Genomic DNA, 12,196 nt, shown 5'->3' with positions numbered 1-12,196 from the left:
TTATGTATCTGTTATGAGCTGATAAATTAACTATCCCTTTTCCTTTCCTTCAGTTTCCCACTTTTACAGAGTTCTATCTTAATTTCAAATATACAGTGCGTTTATTTTAGCTTTGCCCATAGGGATTTACATGTTAATTTATCATTTGGGACCCCTATGTTAAAACCTACGGGATACATTCTAGAAATGCTATAGCAAACAGACAAACTGAAATTGCGCACATCTTATTCTAGATATACGAGATACCTACGGTAACTATAACTACAATAGAGGTATTATCTAATAAATAAAGATATTATGCAAGTCTTCGATAAAAAAATTTCAAATAGAAATTGAGAAATAGAATTGCAAAGAAGAGTAGAAACCACGGATAGAAACTGACAAGTTCACAGAACGTGGAATAAAAGTCGTTGAGTTCTGACAGTTGCCTTTATTATTGATTGTACTAATTTTGGAAAAAATTATTTTTGTTTCTGTTTCCATTTATTGAAAATTAGTTATCGTGTTGCGACATATGTAGGATAGGATCTATAGGCAGATACTTGGCCCATGTGCAATGACGGCATTATTATTATCATATCGCTTTCTAGAATATAGAACTTTCCCTCCATACCTTCTCCACTTTTTCTTAAAAATTGTTACCTCGAAGTTATTTGTTTCTCTAATTATAGGCAACAGTTTTCCTATATAATAATAAATGTTATTCTCCTTTACGTTTTTTGGTGCAAATTCCACCAAAACATATATCCAATCTCTGGTTTTGTTATCTAAAAGCTCTTCAAATGCCTTGGTATCCAATTCAGGTGCAAAACAATGAGAAGTATCCGAATGCCTTTTTGATGATAACTTTCTTAAATTTTTCTTTTGGTTTTGGTCTTTTTTGCATCTTATTCTTTCAACTCCTTTTTTATTTTGATACCCATACCACGGATAACAGTGAGCAGACATGTCCTATTCTTACCCACTGCAAAACATCTCATTGGTGCCCAAAAAAACCATAAAGTATAACCATTGAATACGTAATTTATTGCATAATTTTCAACCTCCAATAGGTACTCGCAAACTACCTAACAGTGCACTTTAAAAAACTATGTATTAAAAACAAAACACACCACCAACAAATGCGCGGGAAAAAATATAAGATTGCACGCCCCAGAAATAGCGCGTGTAATAGCTATTTGTGTATTAAGAGCGCAAAATGATATATTGTCGATTGAAAGAGACAGTTGCCTCTTCAAATCGACAATAAATTTGCGCTCGAATTACACACAAGATTTTTTCTACAATCGAGTTCACATATTTCCAAACATTTAAATTTTTCACTAAAATGAAAGATCTGATTTACTGGTTGTTAAAAGATGACATTTGCGTTGTCAAATACAACCACAAATGCCTACTTTGGATATCGATTGGAGAAAAACATGTTTGTAGAACGTGACATGTTGCTTTTGATCTACATCTGCACATTCCAAACGGAAATATTATTATCTTTTTATATCTGTCTCACGTTGTGTGCCGTGAGATATGATCCTATGATAGCGTACATTGTTATAACATGCATGTGCGCATTAACTCCATCAAAAGACACGTGCGCCTAGTCTTACTACCTGCTTTATATAAATTTAAAAAATATATAAAACAAGTTATTAGCAAAACTTCAGAACTTCACTATCAATTGTATACAATAATTTTAACCAATGACAAAATATGGTATAGGTGTAACATTGCAACTAAAACAACATTTAGATTTTGCTATTATTAGATTAAAAGAGAGATTTGATTCATGATTGAACTATTTGAAAGGAACTTGGTAACAACCAATTTATCTAAGTAATGTACATATATTTACATTTATCATGCCACATAAACGCCTAGTGATGGGATAATAAACAATTTTGTATATCATTAAGTAATAGGAATAAATAATTTACATAATCTACGTATGATGTTACAATGGCATTTCAAATTGAACATCTAATTTGGCAGATCGTGCCATGGTAATGATGTTCGATAATTTCACAGCCAAACGAGAAGCTTCGTCCAAACAGTCGATAGGTAAAATTCTCATTCCGGAGTTTGCGATTAAAACTTTGGCTTCATCGACATTAGTACCTTGCAAACGGCAAATGATTGGCACTTTCAATTTTAATTCCTTCGTGGCGGCTATGATACCTTCAGCAATAATGTCGCATCTCATAATGCCGCCGAAGATATTGACGAGCAGAGCTTGTACTTTCGGATCAGAGGTAATAATCTTGAAAGCTTCTTTAACTGCATCAGCTGTGGCACCACCACCAACATCCAAAAAGTTGGCAGGTTGCCCTCCGTGCAGTGTAATTATATCGCACGTCGCCATAGCCAGACCGGCGCCATTTACCATACAGCCAATATTTCCATCTAAAGCGATATAATTTAGATCAAATTTAGCCGCGGCAACTTCTTTGGGATCTTCTTGTGTAAAATCTCGTAGAGCAAACAACTCCTTCTGGCGAAATGAGGCGTTATCGTCAAAACGGAACTTCGCATCCAGTGCAAAGTCTACAATGAAAAAATTAAGCAATAAGTTATTGTACGAGTCGCATACAATTTCCACATGTATCTTCGGCATAAGGATTAATTTCAATTAGCAAAGCATCCTTCTCGATAAATAAGTTATACATGTCGCACAACATTTTAGCTATTTCGCATTTCTTATCTGCGAGTCCCACTTTCGATGCAATCGCTTCTCCTTCGCTTTCACTTAGACCTTTCATAATATCAATGGGGTGATACAGAATTGCATCCGGATTTTCTTCTGCGACCTCCTCAATATTCACACCACCCTGTGATGAAGCAATCACGACAGGACCCTGCAATTAAAAATTAAATGTATGCAAGGACCATTGCATTAATTAACATTACAACAAAGCAAAGGAACATATCGTGGCAAAATATTAGTATAAATTAATTAATTCTCAATGCCCTGTAAATAAACATATTTGGACCTCCAAAGAAATGAAATGCTGGAAGAAACTCAATCATAAATAAACAATTTATTATCACACCCCCAAACTACAGCAACCATCGACGAATTGCTATAAAATTAATTATACCGTTTAATTCTGCAGGCTCCTTTTGAATATCCTCCATTGGCGAACATACTGTATCTAAACATAAATAAAAATACGTAAAATCTGCAAATGAAAGCGAGTTTGCCTGCGAACGAATTTATATTGAGGGTTGCTACTAACAATAGACCACTCGTCAAGGCAAAAATCCATTTCAAAAAAAGAAACAAAGTAGAGAGTATCACAGATGTTAAGTGAGATGGCCAACACTTTGAAAATCTGGGATTATTTTTGTACTTGCTTATTATGCCGTACTAATTCGCTTCGCCAATATGAGTAATTGTTACAAAAGATCTTTATTGGCTAAACTTACGTTAAAAGCTCGTTCCATCATCACAGCAAAATAATACTCCTTCCTTGGGTACTTGCGTTCGGTTACCATAACAGCATTACATATCATTCCGGCTTCACCTGTCTGCTTGGTAACCAGCAGCTGCCCAATCATCTGACTTACATCTTTCTCCGCATCCTCCGGTCTACAATAACTTTAACCCCACATTGTAACAATGTACGACTTACGAATAGATCATACGGACACCACTCTTCAGGCCGTTCTTAAAGTGTCCCTTACCGCGACCTCCTGTGAGAACTTGCGCTTTTACAGCCATGTCTTTCACGTTGAGTTTCGTGGCGATTTCTTTGGCTTCCTTGCCGCTTTTCGCTACACCAAAATTTGGAACCTGTATTCCGGCCTTGCTAAGCAACGTGTAACTGATATGTTCGTGTACATTGAGACTGCGGGACTGCTGCAGTTGCAACGCCCAGTTATTTGCAATGATCTATAATAGAAATTTTATGTAACAGGATAGCTCAAGGACCTACCGATTTTCGGGGCAAACTTCTTTAGAAATTGTCCCCAAATAGATACGTTTTAATGGAATTGAAGTCAAACACAGTTATCCATTTACCTTAGATCCATTTTTAAACAGAATTTTTTCAGCTAAAGTTACTGTTCTTAGCATTTTCGCCATTTTCAGTCGTTAGTGTGAAGTTCGAAAGGTGGGGCTTTACAAATGAGCGCGCGCAATTTAAGTTAAATTTTCCCGCACTGTCTACAAAAAAAAATAATAGGACTGCTGTACTACAAAATTTTAGTACAAAGTAAAAGGTTCAAAAGTGTCCAATGAATTATTATTTAGATGTTACAGAACTGTCAAATTTCTCTACATATTACAAAGGTACCTTTGATACCCATTTGGTACTCACTTCAAATTTCATAGTAGTCCATATCTTCCTGAAGGGCTTGGAATGGCTTAGATAGGAATAAAGGAAACCCTTTGATTAAACTCTAATCAAATAGATAACTAACCATCAGAGTCCTTTGTGTTAATTCAATATGGCTGGGTTACATCCAGCTACTTTTTTGTAGACTTTGAGTTCGTGTTATCTTGCTTATTTTATCGAGTTAGTACCTACTAATAAAATCAATCCGAAAGTACATTTTGATATGCTACGTACTTGCCTACCTGGATTGAAGGGCAATGGTTAGACAAAATTTCATACCGCCTTATCAAAATCAGAACAATCATCCTATGAAAACTAGTACGCCTCTATAAAAAAAATAGGTAGGTATGCTATTTTCATTGTGTATGTACGAGGCCTGTTCAAAAAATACCTAAACTGATGTCACAAAATTTACTTTATTTAGAAATACGTAACACGATCCAACTAATATCCCAAAGTCTTCAGCAAGCTCTCGGCTGGTCAGACGTGGATTTGACCGAACCAGGGCGTTGATCTTGTCAACGTGTGAACCGTCAGTTGACGTGAAAGTACGTCGCCAGGACGCTCATCGTCACCACATCACCGTAAGCCGTCTTGAGCATATCAAAAGTTTCGCTCGCAGATTTCACAGGTCGTTCAAGTCACTCATTCTGAAATCCGGTGATAGAATTATTTATCGTGAAATTATGCATCAAAATAAAATATTTAGTCTAAAAGTAAGCGTAAAAGATGAATGTGAAACTGAAAGACTTGTATAATTATAAAACCTTAACGTTATCTTAGTAAAAAGGCATAGACGATTTTGATATCTTTAACACTTCCTCTTAAAATTGCTGTTTCGAAAAGTCCTAAATTATTTCGATGTTTTTTAAAACTATCCCATAGAATATGTTCTACATTTTTGGTCACACTGTACATACGATCCTCCATAGAACTATAGAAATAATACAAAAAGCAGAACTACTTCATACATAAGACAAACATAACCTCAATCTGGCAGGTGTTAAAGGCTTTGTGCAGCAGATTTTTAAAAATGAATGGAAATTTAGTAGAAAATGAAACCTGTTGTTTGTGTAAAACTGCTCTCTTTGCTGGAAGTTTTGACCTGAATTCAAACTTTACAAAACGTTCAAATAAGCTCCTCTGTTCTTATTTATCGGATATCGTTCACCACAACATTGTTTTCCGCAACAGTATTATCTGCACAAACTGTAAACGACTTCTTGATGACTTAGATGTTGCCGAAGCTTGCTTTAAAAAATTACGAGATACTGTGTGGAACTATTTAGAATATACAGAGCCATTGAAACTTAACACTTACACGCAGACTGACAGTTTTGATGATAACACTGGGGTACAACCTCTTGTTAAGCTAGAAGAGGATTTTCAATGTACTATTTGCTCAAAAAGCTTTGCTTCTAGTCACAGGGTAGAGATGCATTATATAAAAGTTCACGGTACGAAAACTGAAAATACAAATACAGAAAAGACAACCAAAGAAAATGTGGGGAGTGAAGAGTGTGAGAAAATTAAGGGTATGTTAAAACCGTATCGGTGCACTGTGTGCCCGAAAACGTGGAAAACTTTAGGTGAATTGAGAAACCACACGTCATCTCATAGTAACGAACGTCCGTTTGTGTGTGAAATCTGTGGACAGTCTTATAAACAAAAAAGTGCTTTAAACGTCCACGTGGGGATGCATAACGGAATTTATCCATTCACATGTATATACTGCGAAAAAACATTCACTCAAAAAGGCGCACTGCAAAGACACCTCCCACTTCATACAGGCGACACGCCGTATCAGTGTGACGTGTGTGGAAAAAGATTCGTGCATCACACTTCGTTTAACATTCACAAACTGTCGCATACCGGCCAGAAGGACTACAAATGCTCTCAGTGCAGTTTAGCTTTACTTTCGGCATCTCACTTAAAAAGGCATATGCGGGTACACACAGGAGAGAAAAAGTATGTGTGCAAGTTGTGTGACAAACGGTTTGCCGAGCGCTACAATTTAGTGTCACATCAGAAGCTACACCAGGAGACCATTTCTGATTCCACTCTCAAACGAAATCACAGGTGGGTACATTTTGTTTGTTATGTATCTAAAAGTTCTTCTTGCAGATGCCCGTTCTGTGCACAGACGTTTAATAGGCGATTAAAATTGGATGAGCATCTCGTTCAAGATCATCAGAAGATTATAAACTAATTATCTATTTTTTTATTAATATTAATTAATTACAATGATGAATTGAATTGTCCATGATTTATTATATTTACTTCCTTATTTGCATGCGTGTGGATGGGTGAATCATAGTATTAAAATTAGCTTTTTCTAGTCATCTAACAGATCCTAAAGATATCATTTTAAAGTACTAGATTAAAAAGCAGAGCCATGAACAAATATTTTATCGGGCTGAAGCGAGGGGAGCCGAGCGTAATTCTTATTAAAACCAAATTAAAATTAGCGATTGAAGATGTTTGACAGGGATTTAACGTCCCTAATTGACCTTTTTCTGATCTGGCTCATGTGGATCATGATATGAACTGCCTTTATTACGACAGAAATATGCAAAGTGCTGTGAGTATTTCATGCCCTTACAGAGGATGTGATACATCATATTTTAAGGGAGCAACGTCACACATGACATGTGCAGCCTATCATCTCCTTAGCAAGTTGATGAGAACATTTTAAAAAAGCACTTGATCAAATTGATCACTATCATCATAACAAATTGTACGAGTATGGTTTCAATATTGAGTATGTATGTAACTTTTGTATTGGTATGTTATAGTCTCATTTTTTAACACCACTATCAAAAAATGTCTTCACAAATTGCAATGTATACAGTATAGGGCAAGGTAATTGACATAAGAAATCACATAGATCAGACAAAATATGCATGTAATGAGAAATAGTTACATTAGACTGTCACTCGCAAAGTTTATCTAGATCACTTCCATCTAGCCTAAGATAATTCCAACTCTCACTCTCAGTTATATTTCTAGCTCCCATTTTTTTATAAAACTTTAACGATGGATTCCAAGCTAGACAGTGCCAGTCCATTCTTTTACCATCATTTTGTTGTGCAACTTTTGCGACACATTTAAATAGTTTTTCTCCTATTCCCTCACCACGATACTGAGGATCGACATACAGATCCTCTAAAAATATAGATTCCCCCACCCAAGACGAGTAACTAGTAAAGTAAATTGCATAACCTATAACTTGATTATTTCGATCAGCGACAAAGCTCTTGAATATAGGATTTGCAGTGTCGAATCCGTCTTTTATCAGACGCTCGGGGGTCATTTTGCATTCGTCCATACTTTCACAGTTCTCATATGTCGCTAACTCCTGCAAGTAAAATTATGACTGACTGAGTTTTTTAAATTGCTGTACCTTAATTAATTTGCAGATTTGGTGCATGTCTTCTTTTTTCCCGTCACGAATTATCACAGAATTGCTCATTTTGTTTTAAAGTAAATTAACACCTCAAATATATCACAGATTGGAAGGTCTGTAACAGGCACTTTGTTGATGAATTGTGACACTACTTTTATTTCTTAAGCATGTGATATGTGTTATGTGGGGCTTCCCCCTTCTTTGCATTACTACATAACAATTAACATAAACAGATAACACAATCGGTTTAACCTCATTGGTCCACTTTGGGGTGATTTGTTTCTATGAGAATTTTCATTGGTGGATTTCGTGCATCAGATGGCGCAATTTTTGTCAAGGTTGTAATACCTATACCTACAGGGTCACCCATAACATTTTATTCATTCAAAAAATGTTGAGTGTTGGTTTCAGTGTTATTGGTTTAACAGTTTCTTCAGATGCTTTAGGACGTATTGTATTTTAGGCGTGCGTATTTTTTTAATTAGAATTGATTACAGGTTTTTATTTTGTCTCTGAACATATACTCATGTGATCGCCAATAATGTAATGCTAAATAACTAAATTTGGCATATGCATGAGTAGGTACACTGGAAAGGAAGAACTGATGGACCTATACGCAATGATAAACAGTAGATGCTCGAGTCCTACACTGGCGAACATACTTCATATATGAAGTCCGTGGGTGAACAGTAGGAGATGGGTACCTATACGTACGCGATGAGGAAAGGGGAACAGTAGGTGCAGGCATTTCAAAGACCTTGTATGGCTCCATGCATACGCAGGATCTACAGGCGATCTCATAAAGTAAGTAGGTAGGTATACTGCTCTAACTAGTTAATAAAAATGATGAGATATTTGAGGTTCTTAAAGAATAAAACTTTCGATACCTACAAATTTAAATGTATAAAACTTGAAATTTTATAATAAATATCTAAAATATAGTTACATTGCTTTTAATCAAACAGTTTATCTAAATCACATCCATTTATTCTAACATAATTCCAACTCTCGCTTTCAGTTATATTTGTAGCACCAATTTTTTTATAAAACTCTAAAGCAGGATTCCACGCTAGACAATGCAAGTCTAATCTTTTGCTTTTATTTTGTTTCGCAACTTTTGCTACAGACAAAAATAGTTTTCTTCCTATTCCCTGCCCACGATACTTGGAATCAACGTATAAATCTTCCAAGAATGTAGATTTGCCCAACCAAGTCGAGTAACTATTAAAGTAAATTGCGTAACCTATAACTTGATTATTTCGATCCGCAACAAAGCTCTTGAACAGAGGATTTTCTGTGTCGAATCCATCTTCCATCAGAAGCTCGGGTGTCATTTTGCACTGGTCTTCACAGTTTTCAAACACAGCTAAATCCTGCAAGTGAAATTTTGACTTACTCTGTACAGGCATTTTTGAAAATTTCCAAACCTTAATTAGCTGGCACACTTGGTGCATGTCTTCTTTTTTAGCTTCGCGAATTATCACGGAATTGCTCATTTTCTGTTAAAATAAATAAACACCTAAAATATATCACAGATATGTTGTCTACACGATGACTTACTAATTAGTGGACGTGACCTTTGTATCCATACTTATCCCTATACAGGGTGTCTTGTCAAAAATGTTAATTTAGTGTTGCTGTGACCCTAACATTCGTAATGCCCCACGTTGGGCGAGCAAATAAGCTGTGTGCAATGGCTCGATAGCTCTCTTATTAAAATTCTACCAGGACACATCCGAATCCCGGCACAATGAAAAATTTCAATCTCGACTGCAAATTCCAAATTCTAAGGCAAATGGTCGTGATCTTAAATCCCAAAAGGATTATTTACACAAATTTTGTAGACATCTGAAACAAACTTTATTGGGTATGGCTCAACAAATTGAGCATAAGCCATTGTACTTACATACAAGTAATATGCTCAACAACATTGAGTTTGGTCATTTCAGTCTTCAGTGGCTTTTGGGTGGTGAAACTAATTCTATTGCTTCCACTTATCAAGCATAAATACATAAACTCGAAATATCCTGAAATTCACGAATGGTAATAAGGTGCCAGGTCAAAGCTCTTCCTGTTCTGTGATCTGTAAGGGTTTCTCAGGCTCCTCAACTAACAAATCATAAATTCTGACTAGTAGCAATTTAAGAAAATGTGGATTGACGTGTAGAAGACTAGTCAATTAAAAAATAAATTTATTGCATACACTGTATACATTATAAATTAAAATAGAAAACAACCGCTTTTCTTATAAGTTGACATATACAATAATAAAAAATTACAACTAAATTAACTATACAGAGTGAGAAATGTGTAGATGCCTAATCTACTGACAACAATTATCCAACATACAAACTAAAGTCGCCCACCCTGTATAAACCTAAAAATGCGCATTTATAAATTCTCTTTTGGTCAACTAGTATGAAACTGGAATAAATCTAAGGCCGGTAAGTCTAAAGTATTTGGCAACTCCAAGTCCGATTCGGTTAAATTTTTCAGGCGTTCGCTTACAAACTGATCAACGTTCATAACTTCATCGGAGCTCGTACTGTTGTCTAAGAGCACCGAATCTTGGCCATTATTAACATTATTCAAAATTAACTCCTCTACGGAGCTGCGTAAATTTGGCAAAGAATTTAACAAATTATCTGATAGTAACTCTGCATGCAAAGAAATATCAGTGTGAATTGATTTTTTATGATGAGGTACAACATTGGGACTTGCCTTTTCTTTAAGAACTTGCAAAGGTTCATTAAAGAGGTTCAGATCAGGGTTGAATGGTTTTGAAACAGTATCACAGTTCAAATTAAAGTTGTGGTTTTCAGGGTTGTAATGAATAGGCTGTACATTAGCACCGTTAGATTCGTACTGTGTGCATGGTGGACTAAAGGAAGTCGATTCCTTTGGATCATCAAGTGGCTTTACAAGATTGTTGTCAGGCTGTGTAATATTGTCCGCATTACTGCTGCAAGGATGGAGCACAAGTACCTCTTTGTGAAGTTTACTTTCGTTTAGCGCATAATTACCCGAATCAATTCCCAGCACGGTACTTAACATACTGTCAACGAAAAACAAATTCTTGTCCACACCTGTTGGACTTTTAAACAAGGACTTGGCAACTAACCGTATATTTTTCAATAAACTAATTAATTCTTGGCAGAATTTTAACCCTCTCTGTCCCGCAGGATTTTTATTGGAAATGTCAATAAGGTAATTCCAAGTGTCATCGTATCTTGCCTTGTAATAGTCGGACGCTGGTTTGTGATCGGGATGCTTCTCAAAATGTTGTAGCATTTTATTGTTTCCCAAATAGGCCTTTTTGCATTTAGGACAACGAAATTGAGATGAAATCGATCGTTTACGTTTGTGACTTTCCAAACGGTCCTCTTGAAAACTTACTGGGGTTTCAGTTATTGTAGGCGATTCAAAATCAAATGTTTTTAACTCGTCAGTGTCCATACTGTCACCTTCTGTAGTATCAATCTTTTTAAAATCCTACAAAATAAAGTTCATTTATATAATCTTTCACACGATGAGACTATACATTCTTTATGTGTTGTGGGGGTCGCGTGACACGTCCGGATCTTGTTCTAAAGCCCTTGGTGACCTTTGGAGGTTCTTCAACTTCTTTTGGGTCAACTTTTTCTTCTGTTACTGGTTGTTTCTTTTTGCGCCCTCTTTTGACGGGTTTAACGGGAAAAGGCTAAAAATGGTCAATCCAGTTAAGAGTTTATCATATGGATATTAACTACCTTCAAATTTAATTCATCAGGATACATAATTCTATAAAAAATATTTGGCGGGGCATTTTCCAAAATGTCTTTCTGCTCTTCTCGCTTAACAGTAAATTGTAGGGCTTGCGCTATCTGTTGCAAGTGTTCTGGACTCAAGTTCTGCGTAGAATTTAACAATTGACCATCCGTTGTAATTTCAATAGGATTTTCGCACGAACCCAAAGGATTAATGACTAGTATCTCATCTCTTTTACTCTCTACAGTTTTAAGTAATGTAGTTGCGCTTGCATTGATGTATTTGTCCAATTTGTTAGTACTTGGAATTATTCCTAACGACATCGCTTGTTGCTCGGTTAATTGTATGACTTGCGATGTAACCTCCGGCTGCAAATAAAATGATAAAACGATTACATTTAACTGAGGTATACTACCTGTTGTGAGTGCAGCAAATACTCAAGGTTGAAATCTTGTCGACTCACATGTTTAACATTTGGCATTTCATTGTCAACTTCCGATATATTAATAGTCTGATTGTCTCCAAGCAATTTTACAATACAACCTGTGGAAGGTTGGACGTCCATTTATGCTGGATTTTTATTTAAACAAGTAATTTACCAATGATAATGTCAATAAAGTAAGGTTATGTAGACACATTTGGTACGAAAAAAATGTAACATGCAGAATCCCTATATTATCGATTATACATACATGGAGCGTCATATTATTTA

The 12,196-nt window shown here is 35.8% G+C and overlaps 5 protein-coding genes across 5 annotated transcripts; 1 reads left to right on the top strand and 4 right to left on the bottom strand.

Moving 5' to 3' along the window:
- Nucleotides 1–1,003: 1,003 nt before the first annotated feature.
- Nucleotides 1,004–4,450, bottom strand: LOC116162935 (succinate--CoA ligase [ADP-forming] subunit beta, mitochondrial). The gene is made up of 6 exons (XM_031476712.1): nucleotides 4,314–4,450; nucleotides 4,016–4,159; nucleotides 3,627–3,886; nucleotides 3,421–3,583; nucleotides 2,585–2,849; nucleotides 1,004–2,538 (listed from the first exon to the last, which is right to left on the bottom strand). The coding sequence occupies exons 2-6, from the start codon at nucleotides 4,076–4,078 to the stop codon at nucleotides 1,949–1,951; spliced, it is 1,341 nt and encodes a 446-aa protein (XP_031332572.1). The 5' UTR covers nucleotides 4,079–4,159; nucleotides 4,314–4,450; the 3' UTR covers nucleotides 1,004–1,948.
- Nucleotides 4,451–5,297: 847 nt separating this feature from the next.
- On the top strand, nucleotides 5,298–6,587 carry LOC116162936 (zinc finger protein 239-like). The gene is made up of 2 exons (XM_031476713.1): nucleotides 5,298–6,410; nucleotides 6,456–6,587. The coding sequence occupies exons 1-2, from the start codon at nucleotides 5,365–5,367 to the stop codon at nucleotides 6,538–6,540; spliced, it is 1,131 nt and encodes a 376-aa protein (XP_031332573.1). The 5' UTR covers nucleotides 5,298–5,364; the 3' UTR covers nucleotides 6,541–6,587.
- A 632-nt stretch (nucleotides 6,588–7,219) lies between these two features.
- On the bottom strand, nucleotides 7,220–7,954 carry LOC116162937 (diamine acetyltransferase 2-like). The gene is made up of 2 exons (XM_031476714.1): nucleotides 7,735–7,954; nucleotides 7,220–7,689 (listed from the first exon to the last, which is right to left on the bottom strand). The coding sequence occupies exons 1-2, from the start codon at nucleotides 7,801–7,803 to the stop codon at nucleotides 7,264–7,266; spliced, it is 495 nt and encodes a 164-aa protein (XP_031332574.1). The 5' UTR covers nucleotides 7,804–7,954; the 3' UTR covers nucleotides 7,220–7,263.
- Nucleotides 7,955–8,631: 677 nt separating this feature from the next.
- LOC116162940 (diamine acetyltransferase 2-like) lies at nucleotides 8,632–9,585 on the bottom strand. The gene is made up of 3 exons (XM_031476717.1): nucleotides 9,298–9,585; nucleotides 9,165–9,236; nucleotides 8,632–9,110 (listed from the first exon to the last, which is right to left on the bottom strand). The coding sequence occupies exons 2-3, from the start codon at nucleotides 9,231–9,233 to the stop codon at nucleotides 8,691–8,693; spliced, it is 489 nt and encodes a 162-aa protein (XP_031332577.1). The 5' UTR covers nucleotides 9,234–9,236; nucleotides 9,298–9,585; the 3' UTR covers nucleotides 8,632–8,690.
- A 327-nt stretch (nucleotides 9,586–9,912) lies between these two features.
- Nucleotides 9,913–12,144, bottom strand: LOC116162933. Its single transcript, XM_031476709.1, has 4 exons — nucleotides 11,900–12,144; nucleotides 11,487–11,852; nucleotides 11,279–11,437; nucleotides 9,913–11,229 (listed from the first exon to the last, which is right to left on the bottom strand). The coding sequence occupies exons 1-4, from the start codon at nucleotides 12,047–12,049 to the stop codon at nucleotides 10,147–10,149; spliced, it is 1,758 nt and encodes a 585-aa protein (XP_031332569.1). The 5' UTR covers nucleotides 12,050–12,144; the 3' UTR covers nucleotides 9,913–10,146.
- Nucleotides 12,145–12,196: the final 52 nt, after the last annotated feature.

This window comes from Photinus pyralis, unplaced genomic scaffold (assembly GCF_008802855.1).
Source record: "Photinus pyralis isolate 1611_PpyrPB1 unplaced genomic scaffold, Ppyr1.3 Ppyr1.4_LG2, whole genome shotgun sequence".
Lineage (NCBI taxonomy): Eukaryota > Metazoa > Arthropoda > Insecta > Coleoptera > Lampyridae > Photinus > Photinus pyralis.
Note: the sequence above shows the minus strand (reverse complement) of the source record. Positions and strands in the feature narration are given on the sequence as shown.

What these genes read in the sequence shown, in the direction of transcription:
- LOC116162940 (XM_031476717.1), bottom strand. Translation starts at nt 9,233, where the DNA reads ATGAGCAATTCCGTGATAATTCGCGAAGCTAAAAAAGAAGACATGCAC. An exon ending in AAGTGTGCCAGCTAATTAAG is followed by an intron (nt 9,111 to 9,164) that starts GTTTGGAAATTT and finishes TTTCACTTGCAG; the next exon opens with GATTTAGCTGTGTTTGAAAA.
- LOC116162935 (XM_031476712.1), bottom strand. Translation starts at nt 4,078, where the DNA reads ATGGCGAAAATGCTAAGAACAGTAACTTTAGCTGAAAAAATTCTGTTT. An exon ending in GGTGTCCGTATGATCTATTC is followed by an intron (nt 3,584 to 3,626) that starts GTAAGTCGTACA and finishes AAGTTATTGTAG; the next exon opens with ACCGGAGGATGCGGAGAAAG. An exon ending in CGAAGATACATGTGGAAATT is followed by an intron (nt 2,539 to 2,584) that starts GTATGCGACTCG and finishes TTTTCATTGTAG; the next exon opens with ACTTTGCACTGGATGCGAAG.
- LOC116162936 (XM_031476713.1), top strand. Translation starts at nt 5,365, where the DNA reads ATGAATGGAAATTTAGTAGAAAATGAAACCTGTTGTTTGTGTAAAACT. An exon ending in ACTCTCAAACGAAATCACAG is followed by an intron (nt 6,411 to 6,455) that starts GTGGGTACATTT and finishes TTCTTCTTGCAG; the next exon opens with ATGCCCGTTCTGTGCACAGA.
- LOC116162937 (XM_031476714.1), bottom strand. Translation starts at nt 7,803, where the DNA reads ATGAGCAATTCTGTGATAATTCGTGACGGGAAAAAAGAAGACATGCAC. An exon ending in AAATCTGCAAATTAATTAAG is followed by an intron (nt 7,690 to 7,734) that starts GTACAGCAATTT and finishes TTTTACTTGCAG; the next exon opens with GAGTTAGCGACATATGAGAA.
- LOC116162933 (XM_031476709.1), bottom strand. Translation starts at nt 12,049, where the DNA reads ATGGACGTCCAACCTTCCACAGGTTGTATTGTAAAATTGCTTGGAGAC. An exon ending in CTGATGAATTAAATTTGAAG is followed by an intron (nt 11,438 to 11,486) that starts GTAGTTAATATC and finishes GACCATTTTTAG; the next exon opens with CCTTTTCCCGTTAAACCCGT. An exon ending in CCCCACAACACATAAAGAAT is followed by an intron (nt 11,230 to 11,278) that starts GTATAGTCTCAT and finishes TTTATTTTGTAG; the next exon opens with GATTTTAAAAAGATTGATAC.